Source organism: Halichoeres trimaculatus, unplaced genomic scaffold (assembly GCF_033239565.1).
Source record: "Halichoeres trimaculatus isolate MK-OKI-2021-1 unplaced genomic scaffold, fHalTri1.1 fHalTri1_scaffold_12, whole genome shotgun sequence".
Lineage (NCBI taxonomy): Eukaryota > Metazoa > Chordata > Actinopteri > Labriformes > Labridae > Halichoeres > Halichoeres trimaculatus.
In genome coordinates, this window is record NW_027437190.1 from 23,018,756 (window position 1) to 23,045,320 (window position 26,565).

The 26,565-nt window shown below is 40.7% G+C and overlaps 1 protein-coding gene and 1 long non-coding RNA gene across 2 annotated transcripts in view; one reads left to right on the forward strand and one right to left on the reverse strand.

Annotated features, from left to right (window-relative positions):
* ephb6 (eph receptor B6) overlaps positions 1-26,565 on the reverse strand; it is a 50,058-nt gene that overhangs the window by 11,872 nt on the left and 11,621 nt on the right. Inside the window, exons 2-5 of the mRNA XM_074684340.1 lie at positions 26,398-26,462; positions 14,817-15,089; positions 9,584-9,753; positions 9,187-9,482 (exon numbers count right to left, since the gene is read on the reverse strand). Coding sequence (XP_074540441.1) covers positions 9,187-9,482; positions 9,584-9,753; positions 14,817-15,089; positions 26,398-26,462 — 804 coding nt within the window. The remainder of the gene's footprint in view (positions 1-9,186; positions 9,483-9,583; positions 9,754-14,816; positions 15,090-26,397; positions 26,463-26,565) is intronic.
* Positions 14,475-18,047, forward strand: LOC141801339 (uncharacterized). The gene is made up of 3 exons (XR_012599386.1): positions 14,475-14,585; positions 16,962-17,101; positions 17,993-18,047. It is a non-coding gene; the product is annotated as an uncharacterized LOC141801339 (long non-coding RNA).

Consider the following 26,565-nt stretch of genomic DNA (forward strand, 5'->3'; position numbering starts at 1 on the left):
AGGAAAGAGAAAGAAGCAAATTAAATAAGTTTGATTATCATAATTTTGATATTAATCAGATTTAATGTTAATTCACATGTTCCTGTTATTGTGTTATTTCCATACACAGATTTTATTTTGATGTTTCAGCAACTGACATATTTTGATAATGAAATCCTCTCAGCTATACTACATTAAATTTAAAATAAGTGAATAAGTTCAGACATGAGGAAAGGATTAGCTTGGCAAAGGTTACTCAAAAGGAAAATTAATCACGTTAAGAGAAAAAAAATGTGTAATGAAGCTAAATCTATTTTTAAAGGAAAAAAAGGACAAAAAAAAACAAGAGAGCAGTGAGTAATTTGAGGTTAACATAAAAGGTTGGTATGTAGATGGGTGACCCAATTTCTCTCCTCTTCCTCTTCTTGTTTCATGCACTCATTCCCTCTTTTGGCTCCCAGCGTAATCTCTCCCTCTCTCTCTCAGACACACACACACACACTTACACACTTACACACAGACACACACACATGCACACACACACACACACATGCACACACATGAGCTCAGCCACAGATGCGACCACACAACAGCAGAGATGGGTGTACATGGTTTCAACTGTAAATATCTTCCTCTGCGTCCCTTTATCCCTGTGTCTCTACCTCCTGTCCTCCACTGCAGCCTGTAAACAAGAACCAAATCATATGTGCTCTAATTTCATCCCTCTTTCTATAAGCTCCAACAGCAGACGGGGGGCGGGCATATATAAGCAAAAATAATCCTCTGATATATTTCTCACATGAACAAGCAGCTTTTTTTTAAGCCTGTGAAAAAACAAATATGCTCTCTATTGAGCAAACTATTTACTTCCCCAGCATGTTTCAAACAAACCATATAAATCCTAAAATCTTACAGAAGAAAGTGACCTATTGTGACCTGCACACTAGATGTTGCATGTCCACAGGAGTTCAATAAGGAAGTTCAGACAATTCAAGATGAACATCCAGCTAAAGGAAAGTTTGGTGAGTCACTCTTCTTTACAGCAAGGGCACAACATGATGATACAAGTTGGAGCTGCACCTGGATTTTTGTGAATGCCTGATTTGTTTTTCTTTCTCATGGATGTTTTCTAACTTCAACACTTCACCTTCCAAGTCCTTGTACTAACTGTGAGCCCTCTTCTAGATCTCTTATTGTCCTGTGTAAGGCTTCTTTCTGCAGTTGCATGCTAGAAGCTAAATGTCTGTTAGCTGAGCAAGAAAAGGAAATCAAAACAACACATCATCTCTTGAAGAACAAATGAGCTGAATTTTGATAAGCATTGCCTTAAAGCCCTGAGAACTGCAGATCAGGGAAATCTTAGTTCATCACACAGAGGTCTTTTGTTTTCTTGTGCTGTGGTTTGGAATTTAGCTTTTGTTCAAGCATGAATTATAATTGCATTAATCATATACAAAAGCAAAGAAGCCTATTATCTTGAGGTTAAGGGTGTATTTTAGAGTAACCTCAATAAAAAGAGCTGTAATATCTTAGGATAAGGAGATAATCAACATAAGGAGCAACTTAAGCAGCAACTTAACCAAGGCAAAAATATCAGAGTAGGACTGCCAACCATCGATCAACACATCCCAGAGTTTAGTTATGACAAGTACATGACAGTTATGACAGTGACTTTGAAGGCTGATATCAGCTGTGTTCAAATAAACCCGACACTTCTTCTGAGCTCGCTGTAATTATCCTGTGAGAATCAGTCTTTGTTGTCTCAGGAGGAGGAGATGCTTCACCCCTTCACTGGAAAACAAGCTTTGCATCACGTTGATTTTCTATTAAAGACACTTCAAACACAAGTGTACTCAGCTTCCCTTTATCATTGTTTATAGAAAAAATACACCCAGGGAGTATCAGCGCTCAATGCAGCAGAGGTGCAGAAAAACACAGAGGAAGCAAGGAAGGTGATAGTTCTGGTTGTTTGTTGGCTCATCATAAAAACACTTGAGGAAGCCCTTGACTTAAGCTGTCATAAAAGCATCAGCAGCTGTAAATTAATCAAGTATTATCTTAAAAGTCAAAACATCTGTGAGAAACTTTTTGTTTGAAACTTGGTTCTTGGGTAAGAATAGTGTTTTCTGGTGAAGCATCTCTGAGCTGACTCTTCAGACAGCTGATGCTCACTTTGTTTGCTTTTGGAGGTCATGTTTAGTTTTCAGTTTTGATTTCAGTTTGTTTCATCAGTAAAATTAGATTTTAAAAAGTATTTTAAAAACACAACCTTTCTCTGGTAATCCAGGATGCTCAGCAGCATCGACGCAGACCACTCATGTGATACGGCCGAGTGTGATCGAGTTCATTTATCCTCACTGTCTGACTCCTCCCAAACAACACCGTCAGTGCAGCCAACAAGTCAATACTGCATCTCATCGATCATTTCATTGAACTGTGTTTTGCTTAAAGCTTGACCTTCATTAATAGGATGGTAAAGTAGATGAATGTCAACACTGCCAATATGTTTCCGCTTGACATATCAATGTGGGACACAGCAATGAGGCAAGAAGCATGACTGAAAGGGTTTTATCTGAAAGCATAAAATGAAACAAACCCTTTCTTGCTCTGAGGCAGTTATTCAGGCTGTTTGTGAGAAGTGTGTCATGTTTGAGAGCGGTGCACAGTCACCCATCACACTCAGAATAATGTCACACTTGTAGTTTTCTCCCTGTGGCTAAATGTTCTTCTTTCCCTTCAAAACAAAACTCAGGATTCTTCGGTGGTTTTGTTTGCTTTAGGTTCATTTGCTCTGGGTGACAAATCAGGACAATTTGACAAGCTGAATATTTCACTGACAGACGCAAACCACCAAGATACTAACATGGGTTCAAATTAAATTACAGCTCATCTGAGCAGTCAGCGCTAATCTCTTGTCCCAAATCCTCGACAGTGGCTGTGGCTTAGTGTTTGGAAGGACTCGAAGGTTTCCTGAGCCAGCTTGAAACCAGCTCACCCGGGAAACCCAAAAACTAAAAGAGCGTTTCATGTTTGGCTGAACAGGTGTAATTGTGTCTCATGCTCAGTCATGTTTCCTGTGACCTCTCCCTCTCTGTCTCCCTCGTGGGAGGCAAATGTCAGCAAAGAAAAGCTTCCTGCTGTTTGCCTAGAAAAATAAAACAACAGCAGACAGCTGCTGTTTGTCTTCCGCCCCTGTCCTTATCGTTTTTCAAACGAGTGAAGACGAGCCCCACACTGAGCTTTGAATGTCAGCGCTCATGTCGACGCTGAATGTTCTTTGAGACTTGCTTGTGATTAAACAGCACTGTAAATAATTGAGGTTGTGTTTGTCTAAGTGTTTGATGTTTCACTCAGCTAATTAATTTATCATCAGTCCAAATGGTGCAATGGTGAGTCTGAGTAACTAGAATAATAAGACCTCACACTTGCAGTACATTAACAGCACTGTGGGGTTTCACAGACTTCTCGCTGTCAAGTTGTCATTTTCACTACAAACTCAGGGGCTCTTTTCTTGGTACAGTGGGAAAAAAGTGTCATTAAAAACACTCTACAAGCTGTATTAATGTGCTCTAAAGGCCCAAGACAACAACTTTCTACAACATATATTTAATTTGGTCCTTTTCAGCTCAACAAGCATGAAAATCATGACAATGCAAAATCTGGATCAAAATCTCAGCTTTGATTTGAGGCCAAAGTCACAACAGGCCCAGTCCTGACCAAAAGATGAGCTGAGATTCTACACTGCAGAAAACTGACCCAATTTTTATCCAATTTGTATGTCTGATTCCTAGCAAAAAATGTCTTAACAAACTTAGTGCCTCATTCACTAGACAAAAAATGTTTGTTTAAAGATGCTATGTAGAGGATCTGTTTTAATTGGACTGCCTCATTTGGCCCAAAATCTGTCGTTAATTACTTTAAGTGAGGTGTGTGTTTGTTTTGGAATTACACAGAGATCAGATGGAAACAAATTTTCTTTGTTCAAGACAATTTTTTACTGGATAAAACACGCTGAGGGAAGGTATTTATCAACTTACGTAGCGCTACGGTTTGAAAGACAAGACGAAAACATCAAACAAACGTGGTAGCTGGCTGTATGCAGACATCATATTGATAGACTCTCAATTTTGAACAGACCACTGCAGAGTAACTGCTGCATGTGGGTTGGAATGGATATCATCACAAACCGTTTAGCCCTTTTAGTCTTTAGCTCGGGCAGTATTACTCTTGTTTAGTTTTTTTCTGGTTTTCTGTCCGTTTTCTGTCTGACAGTTAGGCCCCTGTGTCCATCATCACTGAAAAATCAATCACAGAAATCTTTTTCAGCAGAGAAAAACACAGCTCTCTCTTCTCACTACTAAACTTCATCAGCTGGTAGGCATGACGTAAATCAATCTGGTCCTGCTCTGCCCACTCTGATTGGGAAGCTAAGAAGTAGCATTTTAAAATAACCTGTTACCATTAATATTGGCGCTGCTAATCTCATTTTAAAGTGTGGATTACAATCAGGCATATCTAGAAGGGAGACTTTTTCAAGACTATTTAGAAATTCCTCACAGCACCTTTAAGGATAATCCATGTTTACATGCTGTAGTGTCATTTTTTGGGGTAAAACTTTTGCTATTCATCATTACAATCAATGTATTCAAACTTAAATCAAATGTTTAGACTTGTGTCCAGACTTAAAAAAATAAATTGCTAAAAAAGGGCGATATACCATAGAAAAATGGAAATTTTGCTCAATTTCATGGCTTTATCTCCAAGAAATGTAAATCTAAAAAACACGATAACATACATTCAACATATGAAGCGGTGTGGAGAACCGTGGTCTGGATCTGAATGTTTTTGCTGTTTGCCCTCTTGGACATGTTGAAAAAGCAATATAAAAGTGCAACCCCCAGATTTTACAAGCAAACAATCAATCAATCTTATACGGTTCAAAATCGAATGCATCAAAACTTAATATGCTAATTGGCTAGGCTCTGTTTGGTTAAAAGACAAAAATATGCCTGAATTCCTTGTTAAAAGTAAAACAAAATCTGTCAGTGAGGTCATAAAAATACTTCAGTTTACTATAGATTTTGTTTTTTAAATTGAGACCGCATTCTGATTTCAAGAAAAATGAAAAGTATATTCTTATACACCACTGGCATTTTTTTACCCTCAACAAACAATCCAGGTGTTGTTTTTGTCTTTAATATCTTTAAATGACACATTTCTATTGGTCTTGTTAGTAAACAAGGCTTTTATTAAGTCTAGTGAGATAATTTTACTACAAATCAGACAAACACTTGTTCAGATTTCAGCTTTTGTAGTGTAGGTATTGAACCTATATTGTAACCCCAAAACACTCACCATTAACACAATGGCTAACTCTGAAAATAAAACATTACTGGTTATTCCCAACATTGAAAAAGAATCTCCAGATTTGTTGATTTTTCTGCCATCTACGGTGGTTCTGTCATTAACCTTTCATGCCTTTTCTCTAATGTTTTTGTCTTTTTTTCTTTTGTTACCACTGTAAAGAAATTGATGCTGAATTAACCAGACTTGTAATGCAGGTTGTTATGTTTACAGTGCGTCTGCAGGATTCTGTAATTATAGCTTCTTGCACAGCAACTATGTGCTGTGGAGCACTGAGCAGCCAGAACCAAGCATGTAAAATATATATGAGATTGATAAAATATTTTCTTCCTAATGAGCCGACTCAGTGAAAGCACAAATATTTCATCAGTAGTAGGTGTTAAAATTCTTGAGTTCTCCTGTGTGATGATGGTGACAGAAAAAAAAGTGTCCATCTATTAGGACCAATGAATGTCTGCACCAAGTTTCACTCCATTCATTCTACAGTTGTTGAGAGGTTACCCTCAGAAACATCTCAGCAAGCTCTCACTGCAGGAAAATTTTGAGGGCACTGAATCAATAGGACTCATCAGCTGGAAACAAGAGACGTCTGAATAAAATGTCATTGCACTTCATCAGATTGTTTTTTTGAGATATTTCTGTCTCAACCAAATTGCAGGCCAACAGAGAAAACCTGCATTTACAACATGTGGAGCCAGCATCACAGAGAACACTGGTAAAAGGAGGTCATCTTAACGAATGTGTCAAACTCAAAAAACGATGGTGTCGTGAAAAGAGAAACAACATACTAATTTTCTGCACATTATTTTCTTTTCAGTCCAAAGACCTCGGCATAATTATCCACTTTCGCCCCTTAATGTAATACATTATGGATATCGTATGGACTCTTAAATCTTTAAATAGAAAGCTATTAAAGCTGAGAGTAGTTAAAGGCAATAATTTAGTGCTGAAATTCATTTTCACTTGAGAGGAAGAGGAGAAGGAGGAGGGAGTCCCTTATTTGTCTCTGAAAATGATGTCTTGCTTGAGGGGGTAAGGCTGCATGGGCTGTGGTATTCTCACATGGATATTAAAAGCAGTTGTTTACACTGCAGAGATTCACTTTAACCGCAAATTGGTTGCAAATAAAGGGAAGGAAGTACAGTTATTTTAATATAAACTGTGAGGCTGCTGAGTTAAGAGGATGCAGGTGGGCTTGCAGTAGGTGGAAATAAATGTCAGATAACTTTTTGATATTTAGTTTCTTTTTCAGATGTATTAAGTGCAGGCAGCAAAGAAACAATGACTGATTTGCAAAATGTGTTCTTAATTATAGTTTCCAACTAATGCACAAGTTCAGCGCAGCCCATCATTTTCTTTCCATGTGTTATTAATAAATGTCCTTGGTGCATAATTCAAAGAAGAACAGAACGTTCAACTTCTGATTGTTAAAGAAAGCTTAGTGCTCCACTTTCTGCTGAGAAACAAGGAATCGGCTACTGTTAATAATCCTCCACGACTGCACTGCCAGTTAACCATCTGCCTCTTTTCTCCACATTCCCAGGGAGCCTGCAAGGACAACAATTGCGATGATGCCAGTGCACATCATTAGTCAGTGAAGTGATCAACAAAAAACACAATCATATGAGAGCAGGAACAAAAAGCTGGTGCAGCGTGGGCAGCTCTGCGTTCGTGGAGAGTACGTGGAAGCCTTTCAGCAGTTTCAAGGGGTGATTTGTCAGTAAATATCAATCAAATGCAGACAAACACAAGTGGTGGGCTGAGTGCAGATTTAAAGCAAAAGAGCATGAACACATTTCACAGCTGACTTGGCAGGGCTGGAGGATTAATTGAGTTGGAGTTAGACTTTGAGGGCCCCCATGCAAGGGAGTTGAGCAATTATGGCTGCAGAAATTCCTGGTGGACTCAATTTTTCCTCTATCGTCCAAAAACACAAGTTAAGTACACACATCAGCTTCAAAACAAGATACTCACACACTCACGCAGAGAGAGACACACTTCAGTCCACTCTGTCCCCTTCACACACTGATTTTTTTTGCCTGCTCAGTCCTTAAAGTCATTAACTGGCATCCTCCTATCTTTCTCTCTCCCTGGTTTCCCTCTACTCCGCCACTCTCCCCCTGCGGTTCCTGTCACTTGTTCACAGACGAGTGGCCATTACATCGCCATGACCTAAATGTGTCACATCCCTCCCACTATGACTCTCCCTCTCTCCTCCTCTCTCCCGCTTCCTCCTCTTCCTGTCCGTCTGGGCATCTATCAAATTTTTGTGCTCCTTTTTTTTCTCCCCCATTTACACCCACTTTGAGAGGGGAGAATGCTTTTGACCGGTTTTATGCAAATGCTGACCCTGCTACTCTCTGCTCCGTTCCTCTAATCTCCCGTCAGCAGCTCTGTATTCCTGCATGACGATCTGTAAAGCTCTATCCATCACTGACGATATGTGCAAACATTGCATCACTACATAGCCACAAATCCAACACTTTGATAAAAAACAGTCTCTCCCATGTTTGTCTCATCCCTACTCGGCCCGTCTGCCCTCATTCCTCTCTGCTCTATTCATCAAACAATGCATCAGGACAATATCAGCTCCTATCGGTCAAGAAATGAAAAGATGAGACCAGCCTAAAGTTTGACTTTGTCATGGACACTCAAAGCTCTTGTGGTACAAAAATATTAAAAAATTTCAAATGTATCAGTCGCTCGTTCATTGTACATCTGATTAGCTGATCTTTGAGTTGCAGTCAGAAGAGCTGACTCTGTCCGCACTGTCTCTTTATAAAGTGTTAGTAAACTGTTACTGATCAACAGGATGGTTTCTGGCTTGACTCTCCAGTCAGGCAGGTGCCTGCATTGAGCTTGCATAATGCGTGGGTTTTCCCTGGAAACTCCTGCTTCCTCCCACAGTCCAAAGATCTGCTTGTCAGGTTAAGTGGGGACACTAAATTGCCCTTAGGTGTGAGTGTGTGTGTGGGAGAGGGGTTGTTTGTCTTTATGTGTTATCCCTGTGAAGGACTGGCATCCTGTTCAGGGTGTTCCCAGCCACTAACCAAATGACAGCTGGGGGTAGCCTCCGGTCCCCTGTGACCCCGAAATGGGAAAAGCCATGGAGATAATGGATGGATGGAGATTTCCTGAACAGTCATGTTTTATATTTAAAGGATAAAAGTCATTTAAAGAGAGATAAGATTATGAGGCTGTAATATGAGTCAGAAACACTACTCCAGCAAAGGTAAAAGGTTTACATATTGTCTGTAATCACTGATTAAAATCTTAACTCAAGGCTGAAATGTTGTTTTTATAGTTAAAGAGTCAAGATACAGATGAGCTCAGTAAGACTGTTTGTAAAATGCAGCTGGAAATGATAGCTCTGAAAATAGACTGAACATTAATTTTGCAACAGAGTCCAGGATTAAACCAAATGCTCAAATCTCATTTTGGTGACACTTTTTGAAACAGCTCTATTCATGTCTTTAAAATAATTAAAATACCCTGTAACTCTCTCTCTCTATCATGGGTGTCCCTGCCTGAGCAGACAATAACCTTGTAATAGAAAACCTTCAATACTGACTGAGTGTTAGAGACATGAGGCCTCACAGTGAAGGTCTAATAAAACAAATGAATAAAAACAGTATCTACTTTCATTAATGGAAGTGTAGGAGCCAATATTTTTGGAGCCGACCATTCATTTTTTATATGTCTCTCACACGTCACACAAATTTATAGATGTGCATTACCAAATTGCAGGAGTGCTTTGCTTCTACACATGAGAAATTAAATGGACACACTGCAGAGATTATCCACCTCAGCAGGAAACAGACGATCACATGACCTCAGACTCACCCAGACAGGCAGATCCATTTAGGTTCTGCTCAAAGCCTTCATCACAGACACATCCTCCCACAGGAACCATCCATTCCCCTTCAGCGTTGCAGTGCATACGAGGGGGCGGGCCGCCCTGTGCTTTACTGTTGGGGACACATGTCCCGCTCACGGGCACTAAGGCTGTTGGCTCAGCCCCGGAGGGAGTCGGTGGGTAGGATGCCAAGTAGAGGCTGGTGGCTGGGCAGCGGCGGTAGAAGATTGAGACGCCCATGAGGGAAACACAAGCTCCACTGTCGACAATGGCCAAGACAAATCTGAAACAAGGGTCACAAGTTAATGTGGAGAAAATCCAGAGTTTTAAGAGTAAAGACTTCCTTTGAACAACGTCAGTAAAATATGACACAGCTGTGATTACCCTTTCCGTGTGAGAGGAGCGAAGCTGCGGGTCTTGATGTTGATCCGGCTGTATCTGTTGGGTTGATACTGGTGAGGTGAACTGGGCTCCACTTTTGAAAAGCTTTTATCAGCTGCAATGGTGTCAATCTTTACCCAGCCCTCCCTGGTTTCCTTCTCTCCGGAGGATGGCTGCAAGAAACCAGAGGACATTAAAAAGAAAGCTCATTTGTAACCAAGAGTGAAAAGACTGAATGGGGAGCTTAAGCAAACATGAGGGAAATAACGGATAACAAAACAAGTTGGCTGAAAGATGTGAAAAAGGTTGTAAAAAACAGAGCAATAAGAAATAAATGAAATAAGACAGAGGGGGGAATAGATAAAAGACAAGCTCAGAGTGTTTTTGTAGTTTCCACAGAACATGTATTTTATAAAATAGCTTCGTGAGTGGAGTAAACGTTGACTGTGATGTATGCAGGACCCAGCGGGGGATCGTGCTCAAGTCCCTGCAAAGACTCTCAGCGCTGCAGTGCGTCCTGCTCTCCTGTGATTCTCCTCTGATTCCTCATCAGGCTTTGATTTGCATTTTTAAACAACATCGCGCATCCCTAAGGAGAAGTGTGTTCATATATACAAATACCACATATCCCCCTCTAGGCTCAACTCCAGTGGCTGCACATGTAGCTCACAGTGAGCAGCTCAAATGTTCCGGAAAAGAAAAACTCAAGCTAAACTGCATTAATAAGCTAGACATCTGAGGTCAGTCAGTGTCAGTGACTTAAAAAGAAGTTAACTGCTTCACTGACAACAGATGAGTTTTGGAGAATGTTTTGCAATGAGTTTTTCTCTGTCATAAATATGTAATTAGTGGGGCTGTTTTGACAAAGTTTCTAGAGAACAAAGAGGCACGTTTTTGCTAACATCTGTATGCCTCACTGCAGCACGAACAAACGACTTTCAATTTCAAGTGTTTTGCATGGAAAACAAAAAGTAACCAGGGTGAATAAGAATCATAAAACCTCAGATGATGAGGGGGCTTTTCTGTTTTGCTGTAACATGAGTGAAGCATCCATAAAACTATAATGTCTGTTTGACTTTGTCTGAAGGTTGTCTGTCTCAAGCAGTGATGAAAAAAAGAAGAATGAAAATGATATTATCCTCATTAAATTTAGTCATAATCACACGCACAGTAAATCAGTCTTAGCTGCTGAACATTTTGAATTTACAATCAACCTTTTCATTTACTGATTCAGTGTCAATGAGGACAGCCGGTTTAAAACTTAAGATATGTCTTCAGTAACAGTGAATCCACCTGTGGTAAGTCAAGTTCAAAGTTTGCGAATAAAAATAAAAGGTGTGTAGGTTGAATGTGATTAAATGAGTTAGTTTTGCATAGTTATGTCCCTGAAGGTATCTGACAGCATTTAAGGGTGCTAAATTCGTTGTTGTTGGTGCATTCGGTGTAATTAATTTGACCTTTTGCGCAGACATATTGATGAAATAAACTTATTATAATACCCTATCCGACCCCATTCTTCAATCTGTTGTGGGATTCTGTATATGTGCAAACTATTGCTAGTTTTGCAGTTAGCTAGTTCAGTTATAGATGCAAGTATCACTGGTTTTCACTTACTCAAAAAAATGAGAACCAGCACTCCCTTTTTTTTCATAGAAATAATCCTGCATAATTGTCTCCAACAGGCCCCTATTCATGTGTATCAGTGCCCCTGTCTACCTAAACCCTTTCCTCTGCCTATATGTTGATGTTTTGGTTGTCTTGGGACCATAGACTGTACAAAACATGGACTTAGTCTCCTTGACGTCCCCCATCCGTTTCTGAAATGTAAAATAAAGCAAATCGGGAATCGCAGCCATATTGGAAGTGGCAAGGGCTTAGCCAAGCGGCAACCTCTGGTCTGAGAATTCGAGACAATGCGGAAGTGCTAAAATCTGCTGTTCCTGGAGTGTTCGCTTGAGGCTGGCTCCGGAAGTAGCGGAAGTCACATACACACCAAGCCAAAAAAAGCCATTTTCAAAGCAGAAATTAACCCATTTGCAGCCTGGTTCAAAAAACGTCTCCTGTCTGAGTCGCTAATTTTACTACTGGCTCCCACTGTACGGTGGGGGGGAATTTTTTTTCTAACGCGGCTGTTTAGATGATATTAAGATCGCGAGCTCCCCCAATAAGAGGCACTGCTGAGGGTCACCTGACGTCCGGTGCCCTATGGCTGTAGGCGAAGCCATTGCCACTACCAATATGGCCGCTATAGCCAATGTGCTTCATTCATGTGCTTCATTCTCATACAGTCATGTGACCTGAGCTGTGCCTCTGATTGGGCAAGCTAGCAATCTTAACGTTCTCTGAGCCGCAGAGTTGGAAAAATGTTTACCCCCGTACAGTGTGCGCTAATAGTAAAATTAGCAATTTAGACGGGAGACATTTTTTGAACCAGGATGTACATAGGTTAATTTCTGCTTTGAAAACCTTTTCTTCTCGGCTTGTAGTGTATGTGACTTCTTATACTTCTGGAGCCAGCCTCAAGCAGACACTGGAGAAACAGCAGATTATTACACTTCTGCATTGTCTTATAACCTGCCAAAGTTTGCCACTTGATTGGGACGTTTCTGGGCAGAGATCACCCAATCACAGAGCGCCCAGTGCGCAAGTCACTTTGCGTGCTGATGATCGCGAGTGGAAGCTAATCAGAGCAGCTACGACAACGGACGTAGCACGGAGGACATAAAACACAACCAAAGTAAAAGGAAACGCAAATGAGAGAAGAGAATTGTTTAAAACAGCTTCAGACTTGGGATTAAATTCATTCTCTGATAAATCTCTATTTAGCCTCCATGAAAACCACCAGCAGATTATGGTAGCAATTTTACAGTTCCTGCGAAAACGAGAGAATATGGCTGTGTCCGAAATCACTCCATATTCACTATATAGTGCACTAGTGAATACGCCATTTTGTAGTGCTGTCCGAAATCTTAGTGAACATGGTCATTCACTATATAGTCCACTCAATGTATCCCTAAATGTATTTTGAAAAGTAGTGTATTAGCGATGCTCACTATATGAGCAATATGTACCATCATGCATTTCGGTTCAAACGGAAGAAATGGCTGATTACATGTTAAATTATTACTAATAGCATGAAACAACATTAAAAACTGTCAGAGAATAACACTTAGCTCCCTGTTTAACTTTCGGAGCCCTTCTCACAACTTTGAGCTAAGAAACAAACAGCACGAACGTTAGCCGTTAAACCGTTCCACGCGGGTGATGCATTCACTGGACCTTGTAATTCTTAAACACAGCATAAGTTCCGCGCAAATGGTTTATTTATTTAAAAATAACGTGTAATAAATGTTTCTATTATATTTGGCTGTTGCAGAAAAAAAGCTAAATATAATATTAGGTATCACTAAAATAAATAATGTTTTGCAGTTTTTAAGAAAAGATCTTAATGTAAATCCCCAGCCGTCCGTGAGCGACGCGAGAGTAAATACATCACTGTCAGCGGCTGGCGAATGAGTGAGTAGTGTCCTAAATGTTGTTTTAATTTAGCTAATTGAGTGGACTATATAGTCAACTATAGGGTGACCAAGCGTCCTCTTTTGCCCGGACATGTCCACTTTTTACGTCCTGTCCGGGGTGTCCGGGCGGGTTTAATAAATTCACGAAAATGTCCGGTGTTCACTGATTTTCATAGGACCATTACGCGCGTCCGTAAATTGACCGGCGCTTGCAAACAGTACTATCATGCGCATCACTTACCGAGAGGCTGCCTTGTGGGCAGGTCTGCTCTGCGCGTGCACACACGCATAGAGAGAGGGTCAGAGAGAAGGCGAGAGAGAGAGACATAGACGGAGAGCGGAGAAGACGGGGCTGTTTAGACAGCGGAGCTGTATTGCACGGAAGATGCCTAAGCGTAAGTGCAGCTTCACAGATGAACTGCAAAAAAAAAATTTCCGACATACCGTCCCGGTCGGGACAAGTGGGAGGCGGAGTGAACCGTGTGCAAAGCTGTCTCAGTGTCCAATAAAGGTGCTGGAGATCTCAAAGCTCACATGGACACCGAAAAACATGACATGACAGGGCATGTTTGGCATTTCATACTGTAAAACACCACAACAGCTACAGGTCCATGGATTGCACCAGTGCCTTGCTAAAAAGACATTTCCTGACTCTGACGTTGCTAAAAAGTATTGTAGTGCTGGCACCAATGCCCGGTACCTGGCAATCGGTAACGGTACTCAACGGTACAAATTTTCGGTACTTTTTTGTAGTTATGTGGTACAAAAATATTCAATTTCTTTAACAATATTATATTTTTTTTTTCAAGTTAACATATATATCCTTCAGTATATACCCCTGCAATGCTGTGTTTATGTCCATCATGGAAAATCGACTATTCTTTCACTTCCTCACAGTCACAAGGATGTGTTCAGGTACCCAAACGTGGTACCTTTTGATTTTACATGAATCAGTACTCGGTACTTTTTTACAGAATTTGGTCGGTACCTTTTGAAGTACCTGATTCGGTACCCATCTCTAGGTGTAATAACCCCCCACTGTTGAAGTTATTCATGAAGCACTCAAAAAAATCCAGTACTGTGGTGTTTCCACAGACGGGAGTGACCACGGGGCAGTGAAAATATTAAGAATATAAGAAGCCTGTCTGAATTTGTGCCTCGAGGCCAGTGCCGTTGTCCTCTTTTTGGAAATCAAAATATGGTCACCCTAGTCAACTACATCTAATTCGCTATAAAGTGAGTAGTGAGTAGGGCATGAGTGAGTGATTTCGGACACAACCTATGAGACTAGAATGTGACACCTAATTCGTCCAGCGGATGGCAGTAATACGCGTAGCAGCGTCAAAACTGCCGTAAATTCAACAACAATAAGAAGAAGGAAACGCCAAACTGATGAAGTTTTTTTTCCTAAATGAGGGCGAAGCTTGGCTCAACTTTCACCTTATTTTGGGCACTAGGAGACAGTGAGTTGGCTTTTCACTAACCAGGTATGCGTCAAATTCCTGTATGTAGCTTGTGCAAATATGCCAAGTCTGGTGGCACTCGAGTCTCTCCTATGTAGAAACGCGATACTACAGGTGGTTGCTGGGCTAGTGAGTGTGCTCCAAGTATCTAAAATTCCTGCAGACCTCACCTTTATGTTCTAATGAGGTTAGCTGTCTGTGTTTTGAACCTATCTTAGAAAGCAACAAGGCTCCTCTGGTGTTACTGTGTCTCACCTCAGCTGCCCACGTCCTCTCCAGCTCTCTCTGGGAGTCGGCCTGTTTGTAGAACAGAGTGAGTGTCTCCCGGCATGACGGGGAGGGTGTTCGCAGGCTGGCGCAGTCACGCACTGAGAAACGCAACGTGACAAACACCCGGGGAGCAGAGTGGCGGTAAAGGAAGGGTGTCGCCAGCCAGTTGTCTTGTAGACGAGGATTTTGGTTGACATTGCAGACCTCGAAGGTTCGTATGAGCTTTCCTCGGTCGTCCAAGACGCTGACCTCATCCCACTGAGAGAAAAAAAATGAGACATCACAAAAACCTTGAGTTAACCTTCGGTTACTCTGAAATGACATTAGCCCTGATGCTGGAATCTATGAAGGTAAATTTGGTGCAATACGAATTCAAAGTCACAGAGAAAGATGACCATAAATCTGAGTATGTGTAACTATAAATTTGCATTCACAAATAAAAGTGCTTTAGGAGTTGTGTAGTTGAAGATTTTTTTTTTTGCATACCTGAAGATATTTTTTTTCTGCAAAAACATGTCAACAGTTACAGGTCTTCAGATATATTTTTTGCAAGTGCACAAATCCACTGCTGCGAGTGTTCAAATTGCAATTTCTGCACACTCTGACTTTTGCTCCTCTTTGTCTGAGATCTTTGGTGCAAAACAAATCTGAAGTCTCTGTAAAAGATACCCATAAATTTGCGTATGTGTGACAAAAAAAATTGCATCCACAAATAAAAGTGCTTTAGGAGTTGTGTAGTTGAAATTTTTTTTTTTGCATACATGAAGATATTTTTTTTCTGCGGCGAGTGCTCAAATTTCAATTCCTGCGCGCTCTCACTTTTGCTCCCGTTTGTCTGAGATCTTTGGTGCAAAAGTAATTTGAGCACCTGCAGGATACAGAGGGGGGGTCTGTTGGAGAATGGCGGCTACTATGACCAATCGGAGCATGGCCCACCTTGGCCAACCAGAGCGGGGCCACTCTGGCAGGTCAGAGCGCTTGCGCGTAGACACGGACCGAATCTACCGCCGACAAGACCCTTCTCCGCCAGCATCAGGTGATTTAAAGTGATACTCGGGGATGGAACCTGTTTATACACTCTATGGATGGAACAAATTTATGGGTATCTTTTACTGAGACTTCAGATTTGTTTTGCACCAAAGATCTCAGACAAAGGGGAGCAAAAGTGAGAGTGTGCAGAAATTGCAATTTGAGCACTCGCAGCAGTGGATTTGTGCACTTGCAAAAAATAAATCTGAAGACCTGTAACTGTTGAAATTTATTTGCAGAAAAAAAATATCTTCAGGTCTGCAAAAAAAAAATTCTTCAACTACTTAACTCCTAAAGCACTTTTATTTGTGAATGCAAATTTATAGTTACACATACTCAAATTTATGGTCATCTTTCTCTGTGACTTTGAATTCGTATTGCACCAAATTTACCTTCATAGGAATCTCCAAAAACATGCTAAATAAACTGTAGAGATAGTAAGTGTTCAATCTGAAGTTCACAAATGAGAAAAATTCATTGTTGTTTGACATCTTCATTCTTAACTAGATCAGTACACACGCACACACGCACACACACGCACACACACACACACACACACACACACACACACACACACACACACACACACACACACACACACACACACACACACACAGTATTGCATCCAGGAGTGAAAGCATTTCTCCACTGACCCCAGTAATGTAGGTCATCTCTGCGTCCTTGTTATCCACAATAGACTTTCCACTCTTTAATTAGGTAGTCAATGATTAGACCAGTAGTTAATTAAACCGCTTGAACTAGAGCACAACACATTTCAAATGTCGCAGACAAAGATATAATGATCCAGGGATAATTTCTGTCAAGGAAAACATCTTTCACTTCCATTGCTATTTATCTATTTAGATCATTTTACATTCATGTGGGCCAATGGAATCTTCTTTTTGCTGCAAAAGTCTTTATCCATGCTAGCAACTCCGACAAATACTTTCCACACTTACTGTTTCCGCTTTGCTCATTACTGTTTACAAATTGAGACTGAACACAATGCAGGCACGTGTTACCAGTGAGTCGATTATTTTTGTCTCATAAAAATGTTTGGATAAAAAATTCTACCCCATGCCTCGTTTTGTTTGCTTTCAGACAACGTGTCCTGGTTTCACCTTGAGAGACACAAAACACAATGAAGACAGTGAACAAAGGAAGTGTTGCTTCAATACGACGTGCTGTCTGTCAAAACACAACTCTCCCTGAGTACTCCGAGAATCTGCCAGATCAAAAAGGTCAGTTCTGAAAATACAGATATTGAATTTCATTCATTGTATCGTATTTCTATGTAGATGTACATCAGAGGCATATAATCCAAATTCAACATGAATGCCCTCACAAAACAGAACAAGTTATGGCAAACACAGCAAAACAGGCAGTAAGTGCAAAGTGATGTAACATCTAACAATGAAATGTTTTTTCATCAAAGCAAATAATGCACTTGGTTTGTCGATCTTTCCGTGCATTTGTTTCAGCATTTGCGATGAATCACTGTTGCACAAGTGTTGTGAGCACTCGTCCCTCTGACTTCAAAGAGCTGTTGCATAATAAAACAGGCAGATGAATTCATAATTTAGGAAATCTTCATTGAAGGTGTACAAATGGCTTTGAAAGTGAGCTATGGCTTCATGGAAGGAGAAAATCGAGCAGCACGGAGACAAGGCTGTGAATGTGACTGTCACTTGAGTCAAGATGTAAATGTAGAGCGGGGTTTAGTTTCACCAATTATACAGTACAGAGCCTCTGAGGATGAAAAGGCTCGGCTCTAAGCCTGTGTCGCTCTGAGTGACAAGCAGGGTCTTTTCTGTTGTAACACAGAGGAATTATGTATTCGGCCCCATCATCATTATTCCTCGTGCAACAATGGCAAGTGGACAAAAGGTCCTGACACCCTATCAGGGTGCTTATAGTATGTGTGCGTGTGTTTATGTTTTTCTCTACAAGCTTGTGTCTCTTTCTCTGTGTGCCTCTGACAGGCAGAATGAAGAATCTCTACAGCATCACACATGAGAGCGTACATTCATATTTAGTCCAGTTGGAATAATGATAAGATCAGTGCGCAGATAAAAAGCATCTGAGCTGCTGTCAGTCTAATGGAGTGAAAGGACAGCTTTTTCTCCCCGCAGGCTGTGATTCACTCTCTGTCAGACGTGAGAACCAGGGGGAGGAGATTGAGGGGACAACAGGGAGCACATGGTGGGATGGAGGGATGCTGATGGGGAAGAAAAGTGGGTAAATGGTAAGCAGTGAGTGTATATCTGTGTGTGACAGTGTGAGGTGAGAGCAGAAAAAGCCGGATGCTGTGGACTTTTGTAGCTGCTGGTTTTGTAGCTTGTGGCTTTGCGTGCAGTTTGTTTCTTGTTTATTTGTGAACAAAAAAAAGCTGTGGATGTTTTCTGACCCCATACCAAAAAATATAACAAAAAACACCTCTCCTTTCCGGAAACACTCATCCCAATTTTCCCTCCCTACAGAAGAAAGACTAAAAAAAAAATGGGGCAGATATGGGGGCGGCTTGGAAAGAAAGAAATAGCGACAGAAAAAATAAAAAACAAAGGAAAAAAAAGGGACGACTCATCTTTGTGATTTAATTTGAACCGAAATGCCAGAGAGCCAGAGAGCAACTCTCTAGTGACAGAGGGCAGGGAGGGGAAGGGCCTTGGAGAAGCTGAGAAAGGCACCCACAGACATCCCAAGACATATGCATGTGCACACACACACACAAAGCAAACACACAATGGAAGAATAGCAAGAGGGAGCAAGGGGAGGGAAAAAAGCAGCAGAATACAGTAAGAAGTCTGCTGGTTTACACCGAAGGGAGGTATAAGGGGCAGAGAGGAGACAGAGTTGGGGGATAAAAGAGAAAATATGAAGAAGAAACCCAGTGGCTCTTTGTCTGTGAAGGGCAAAGGAAAGAAAGATTAAACGAATGAGAGAGACAGGCAGAGACACAGGAGCAGAGGAGCTTCTTTAAAGAGAGAGGAGAGACGATGAGAGAGCATGAAGAAGCAGGAAGAGAGTGTGGAAAAGAATATCCAGAGAGCCTCAAGCAAAAGAAAAAGATGGGATGTGAAGAGAAAAGTGAGGAAGGAGTTAAAAAAAAAGACAACACACACACGCACACACATGCACATACACACAAACACACAACCTCCCCCTTTTTCTCCCCCTCTTGTGGTCTGTCTTTCTACTTCTCTCAGCTTGTTGCCCCGGGTCAAATAACCATATCTCCATCTCAGAAGCACTTCTCATCCAGGGACCATAATATAAAAAGAGAAAAAAAATCATGCAAATGCCTGACTTGCTTTACCACACACATACACAAACACACACACACTGACTCACACACATGTACACAAACTGACACAAAAGGATGGCCTCTTGTTAGCGGCAGCCATCATGGTTCATGTACTTCCTAACACACATGAAGCCCAGATTAATCCGACATCATGTCTGATAATGTGCCGACACTGGAGGCTGTGGTGATGATGACAGCACATGAAGCTCAAGTTAACGGTAAATAGAGACTGTACTGCGTTTGGTTAGGGGGCATTCAAAGTCCTCCACAAAGTGAAATAGAAGAAAACACATTGTTAAAAGAACTTGAGTTTTATCAGCTGAAGATTTGGAGTTTAAAAATCTAGAATAGTCAAACTGACCAGTTTAAGTGAGAGATTAATTTTTTATAAAGATTTGATGATGGATGCAGAAACTGAGGGCCAGTGTGAAAAATTTGGTGTCATGAGCATTCTGGTTTCTGTTTGTTGTCCGAGAAGTATCATCCACTTGCATTTTGCCAGCGTTGGCTCCACTCAGAAAAACAGTCCATGTGGAGAAATAATTGCAATCCTGGACTCCATCTGCCTTATCGTGTTGTGATGAAGTAGCTTTTATTTAAAAGGATATGTACATGTAAGCACAACTGACAACCTTAAATGTTATCTCTCAATGCCAAGCCCTTTCTGGCTTCTCAAGTTGTTAGCAGTGCAGAGGACAAGACGCCTCAACCAGAGATCCTTCATCTTCAGGCTAAACTGAGATGGAGAGCCCAGAGACGGTTAGAGCCCTGGTTGTTATACTGATTATACTTTCTTTAAACACTAGCTCATTGATTCCAAGAGTACAGCTGCATTGTCAAGCAATCTTGGAAGCTACTGCTTTTCCTCTGACAGCAGTCTGTGCCTCTGCCTATTCCTGGCTGGAAGATGACTTGGTAGAGATGAACAGGTTTAAGTCAAGATTCCATTTTGTATGTTGATTACAGACCACTTTGCAATTTGAGAAACCAACATGTGATCTTAAAGGAAGAAAAGCCCAACTTTCCAGGCATGACTGGTGAAGAACTATCTTTTTCTGTGCTTGTTTCATCTCCCTGAGTAGCACCTGCCTATCTGTTTCTGGAAAGTCTCAGTTTCACTGTAAACAGTAAGGCTAGGGATGTCCCGATATTACATTTTCACTTCCGATACGATACCTATACTGCAGCATTGAGTATTGGCCGATACCGATATTAATCCGATACGATATCAGCATTAAACATGCATACTTTTATTACTTATTTTGTAGTATGTCTTTCATTTAGAAAAGGCTTGATTAAGTGATATTATTCAAATAAAGAACAGTAGTCAGTATCAGTAGGTATGAGGAAAAACTGACCCATTTATTATTAACCAATGGGTAGCAGAAATGTTAACATTAAATATAAGAATATACTAGTAATTGAATAAAATAAATAATAAATTAGAACACCCAGAAAATAACCTAAATAAATCAAATAAAAACAGCAGGAGTGGGGTCTGGAATGGACTGCTTATATCGGGGTGCTTATATTGGAGATTTTAGATGCATTCCGATACGATATCGATATCTTTTTTTTTGCTGATATCGGACCGATATCCAATATCAATATCGGACTGGGACACCTCTAAGTAAGGCTTCCTCATTCCTTTCAACAGAAATTTAAGTTTGAACCAATTGACTGACCTAAAGGCAAGGAAACTGTCAAAATCAACTCCATTTTGATTTAAAAAAAAAAAAAACACAAAAAAACAGCTAATTACAGGATCCCAGAGTCTGCAGAGAAGCAGTCAATGTCCACTGCCTGTACGGCTCATTATGCTAGTGGTTTGTGCCAGTTTGACCAGACACAGTCCACATTCATCTCTATTATCTAATTCATCATAGAGGATCACAGCTGTTTGGCAGTAGCCATGAACCTGAGCTACAGCCCCAACTAGTGGTGGGGGGTTGTGCTACAGCTTGGAGACAACATGGCTGTCAATTTAGGATGACAATAACAGAAACTCTAATAATCTGTTTAACCAACTAACCTAGTGCTGACGAGCAACGGTGAAAACTTTTAATAGTTTAGTCCACTAAATAAGCACAGCCCAAGTATGAGTCTACAAAGAAAATCTGTTTTCTTTTGACTCACTTTCAGTTAAGAGTCTTTAGTGGGGTGAAATTACAAGTTGGAAATGTAGAAGCGGTATGAGGTGAGGGACATGTCTTTTAAAATTCTTGATGAACATTGACTAAGGATGCGATCACACTGGCAAACTGTACAATGCTTAAGTTCAACCATAAAGTCCAAATTGTTTGGCCAGTGTGACTGCAAGCCTGCCGATCTTCAGCATGTTTCACTTCTCTGCTTTTGCACACTTCGGAGAGGTGGGCTTCAGCACGGTTCACTTCTCTGCTTTCGCACACTTCGGAGAGGTGGGCTTCAGCACGGTTCACCTCATGCTCGAGCACAAGCACGAAGACAGCGCAAATGATCCATGTTGTATGGCCCCTAACAACTAACAACTAAAGTCTGGTTCATATTGGAGTAGTGAGACTGCTAGGGCTGAATTGAACTGTTTTTTCTTTTGACCAATATTGCAATTGCGATTTAGCATGCATTTTTTTGAGGGGACGTTTATCTTCTGCTTTAATAACTAAATACAAGTAATAAATCATTCTATAGTATGACCAACACGACAAAGTATACTGTCAACATATAAACAATTCTTTCCTGTTGGCAAAGCCTACATGTTATGAAGAAATAAGATTAATTGATGCATGATTTGATGCATTAATTAATGCGAATAACATATCTTTATTCAGCTATTACAGCCACAGTGAAATATTTATTGATTGATTTAATTTCAAGCCTTGTAGACATGTGATATTATTTTTGTCAGAAGAACCAGCATATTGACTTTTGCTGGTTTTAAGGATAAAACGAGTACGTTACTATATTCCCTTCAGGAATGCTGTTTACATTAAAGTCTTTTTTTTTAATTGCAATTTCAAAATAGTGTTCTATTACATTGGGATGTCAGTTTTAATTCCATTAATTGTTCTGCCCTGGTGACTGCTGGCCGTACTCTCCAGTGGGGAAACAGCACTGAAGGGGGGCAGTCGTGCTTGGATAGCCAGTGTGACCACGCTCTAAGTTGGGTGAATGAAACCCAGGAAACCCGGAAGTCTAAATGTTAATTGGCATTTGTAGCTTGTGCATTCTGTGTTTTAATGTTGGATCTGTCAATAAATTAGACACTTGTATTGCAATTTACTGCTGATATTTAACATTGAGCTCACTTAAACCATCACATCATAAACTATCAGATTGTCAAAGATGCTTTTCAGGTTTTCAGAAACAGCCCTATTGTGTAACGATTCATTTTTATAGTAATCAGAGGATTGAAATACACTGTCCACTCCAAAAGAGCTGAGTAAAGTTTTTCTTCAACATACTGACATTGGATAAAATGTTCAGTATATCCGAAGAGTCAAAATAACCAGGTTAGAAATTTGTGGTCTCCAGTGGACTAGAAAGGGGTGGGAATTTGGGGATTTGAAAAGTTGTCCAGCTTGTAAGATGGTCCTGATATTTTAAGAGTTTTACAAAGAGTTCAGTTGTTATATGTATCCCTACCCACACTACACTATACTGAATATGTTCTGTTACACTTTCCCACAGGCTAAACCCTCATGTCTGAATGCAGCATTAATCTAACAGTGACTTGTTGCCATTTCATGCTCTGTTTGATGCTCTAAATGTATATTTCAGAGGTTTTGCTTGTGTTGGCCATGTAGGGATGGAGTCTTGGAAAAATATTTTTCTGTACTAGAATAAAGTAGCAAGTCCAAGAAATTCCTCCACAAGAACGTACGAGTGGTGAACTACAATTTCTCACATAGTTTGACTGATTATCTCAACGTCTTTAACAATGAAGAGAGAGAGAGAGAGAGAGAGAGAGAGAGAGAGAGAGAGGGGAGAGAGAGAGTGTGTGTGTGTAATAATTATGAGCCATATTAGAACTGAGCCACAATCACTCACAGATGAATGAATTTAACTGACCCAGGACTTGACCCTGGTACAGTCACGCAAGTATAGAAACACATACACATTCACACATGAGTAACCCTGTGTGTGCACACTCACACATACACACACACACACACACACACACAAATATTTACAAAGGCGATATGACATCCTTCAATAAAAAACAGCTCAAGATTGTCAGGTCTGCGGTTCAATCACTGTAATCTCCTCTCAGAGGACAACACACAGCAGAGCAGGATGAAAAAACATTTCAGCCTCAAGGTTTTCTTAAAGGCAAGGTGAGACCTTGCTCCATCTTTGTGCCAACCGTAAAAAAGCTCCATCAGTCAATGTCAGAAACCAGACATTCTGCAACATAACAACCCTGGCCAAACAAAACCATTTGCATCTTGTGTCAAATCTTCACAATGAGCTCTGAAACTTTGAGCATACAATGATTTTTTTTGCTGGGATGACATGTCTGCAGCAAGTCTTGCTAACCCTTTTGACAGTTAATGTAACAGATACCTAAATTAATACTACATGACTCTTGTGTGTTTGACAAACTGGCTGTAAAATGGATGTATAATGTTCACGTCTGTGTGTCACTAAAAATCATTAAGCTTAATTATGATCGCTCGAAAAGCACAGAAAGACAATTCTTTACCACAAATCGGTTTTCAACACACAATATGTGTTATTAAAGTTTTACGATAATTACAGAACAGAACTTCATCCATAATCAGCTTTTTACAGCAAGACAGTCATTATCATCATCTTACTAAATCTGTTCCAAAATTACCCCCTAACCTTTAATGCTAGTTTAGTCATGGGGTTGCATTGCGTGTGAACAGTCTCTGGTAATTTCACAGTGTGATGGTGCAGTGTCATTATTTTTAATTCCCGTTACTTGAAAAGAAATTGGAGCTTTTTTTCACAGAGGGTAAATGCTAATTAAAAACATTGACATTATGTTATGACCCCTTTTGATCAAATCCAGTATATATTTTTTGTGCTGTTTATAAAGGCAAAGTAAGGCCTGTCAGTGTCAAGTTGATTGCAGGGACATCTTTGGCCAAAATCAGTAGTGTTTTTCCAGGATAAAGATTCCATTTCCCATGAGCACCGTCACTCAATGTCATCAGGCTGTGACTCATGCCAAGGCGTACATTTGCTTTGGAAGGAAATGAATGAAGAGCAGATCTGCTTTGTTCGTGACATTTTTTCGCAGGGTTCAGGTAATGCGAAGAGCGAAGAGGTAATGCCTTTATCCATAGTTGCGTAACGTTGTTTTGTTGTTTTTTTTGGAACGTGACAACAGGCAAACTTTGTAAAGTTAGCTTGTTGAGTATTTTAGTATACAGAAGGTGAGCAGACTATCAGATGAGTGTTACTCACAACCTGGTGCTCTGAAACATGTCTAAAACATGTAACTTGAGGGACATTTCTACAAAGCGGTTCAGTTCAGTTCGTCTTGGCACGGCTTTCATTTTACGGCGCTTCCACTGACTAATCCCGGGACAGATCCCCAAATAACTGAGATGAGCCGTCCCACCTTATGGCACCCTTCCGTAGGGGTGCCAGACTAAAGCGATCCGATCTCAGAAGGTGGAGCAACAACACTGCAGACCTAATTGGTCGAAAGAATCATCACTTAACGTGCGAAAGCAACTGTATTTATTCTAGCAGCACACAGTCTTCTCTGAAACAAAGCTTGATCGCAATTTGTGTCAAAGAGCCACATCACTAAGAAGATGAAATACTGGGTGTCTTTCATCGTTGCTCTTTATTTACTATGTCGTGTTTTTCTTTTTTGTTGGATTTATTAGCAGAGTACACTGTGTTGCACTGCTATGGCATCACACTATTACGTTACTGATCAGGCATCCAGCTTGCATGCCGCCTACCACGAGGGGGTATGGTTGCCTGTGGAAACGCAAACAGGACCAAGCTTAACCGATCCAACTCGTACCAAACCGTACCCATCTGAACCGCACTGCTTGGAGTAAACAGGGCTTTTAATTCTTGTATTTAGTACAGTTTACAATAAATAATTATTTTTTTTAGCATTGGCTGGGCAAGAGTGGGTTGCCAATAAGTCAGAAGACTGGGTTTGATCCCAACCCCTAAATACCCACATGTCAAAATATCCTTAAGTGAGACACTGAGCCCCACTTTGCTTCTGGTGGCACAGACAGCAGTTTTGAATGTGTAAAAACAAAGTGTGTAAAGACTTTGAATTTCTAAAATAGACTTTGTCGACCATTTAACGGATAAGTTCGGTTTATTCAGCTTTTACATTGTTTATAGAATAAAGTAGAACAAAATACTCACCCAGAAGGCTTTCCTGATCCAAGCATGCTTCGGAAGATATTTAGATCCAAAATCGTGCAGCGGACGTCCGTATAATGGGATCCATCGGGGCATAGACAGCGTCGCTCCTAAAACTGCATTAATCGTCCAAAAACTCATGTTTTTCACCAATATTCCATCATTGTCCTCTCCGGGTTAGTCCTCTGCTGCAGTCTGTGTCACTCCAGACAGCGCTGTGTGGCTGTAATGACCTCTGAACTGACGAAGACTTTGTTTACCTTTGCCCCTCCGTGCATGCGCAGTACTCTCCTTTCTCCTTTCTTTGAGGGGCAAAGGTAGACAAAGTCTTTGTCAGTTCAGAGGTCAGTACAGCCACACAGCGCTGTCTGGAGTGACACAGACTGCAGCAGAGGACTAACCCGCAGCGGACAATGATGGAATATTGGTGAAAAATATGAGTTTTGGACGATTAATGCAGTTTTAGAAGCGGGGCTGTCTATGCCCCAATGGATCCCATTATACGGCCGTCCGCTGCACGATTTTGGATCTAAATATCTTCCGAAGCACTGCTTGGATCAGGAAAACCTTCTGGGTGAGTATTTTGTTCTACTTCATTCTATAAACAATGTAAAAGCTGTATAAAACGAAATTATCCTTCAACTGTAGCCTCACAACAGAGAGAAGTGTTTTCACTTCATCAACGTATAGTTTCTGTCACGTTTCTTTCTTCTTGTTTTTATCCTCTCATTAGAGTGGGATCACAAAGCCCACCAAACAATGTGACATTTACCTTTTACCTTGAACCATGTGTAACAACATGTGTGTAGCACATTTGATTGGCCCCCCAACGACGCAGCTTTAAAGTTCTGACAGCTGGAAAGCACATAAAGCTCAGACACTCACCCCTGTGTCTGGATAGGTGGTCCAGCCCAGCTCTGAGGTAGACTCTGTTGTGTCCAGCAGCATCACTGACAGGGGAGGAAGCAGAGAGAAAGGCATGGTGAGAGAAATCAGGGAAACAAGATGAGCTGCTTTTCAGTTAAACGTTATTGATTCACCACTAAAGAATGC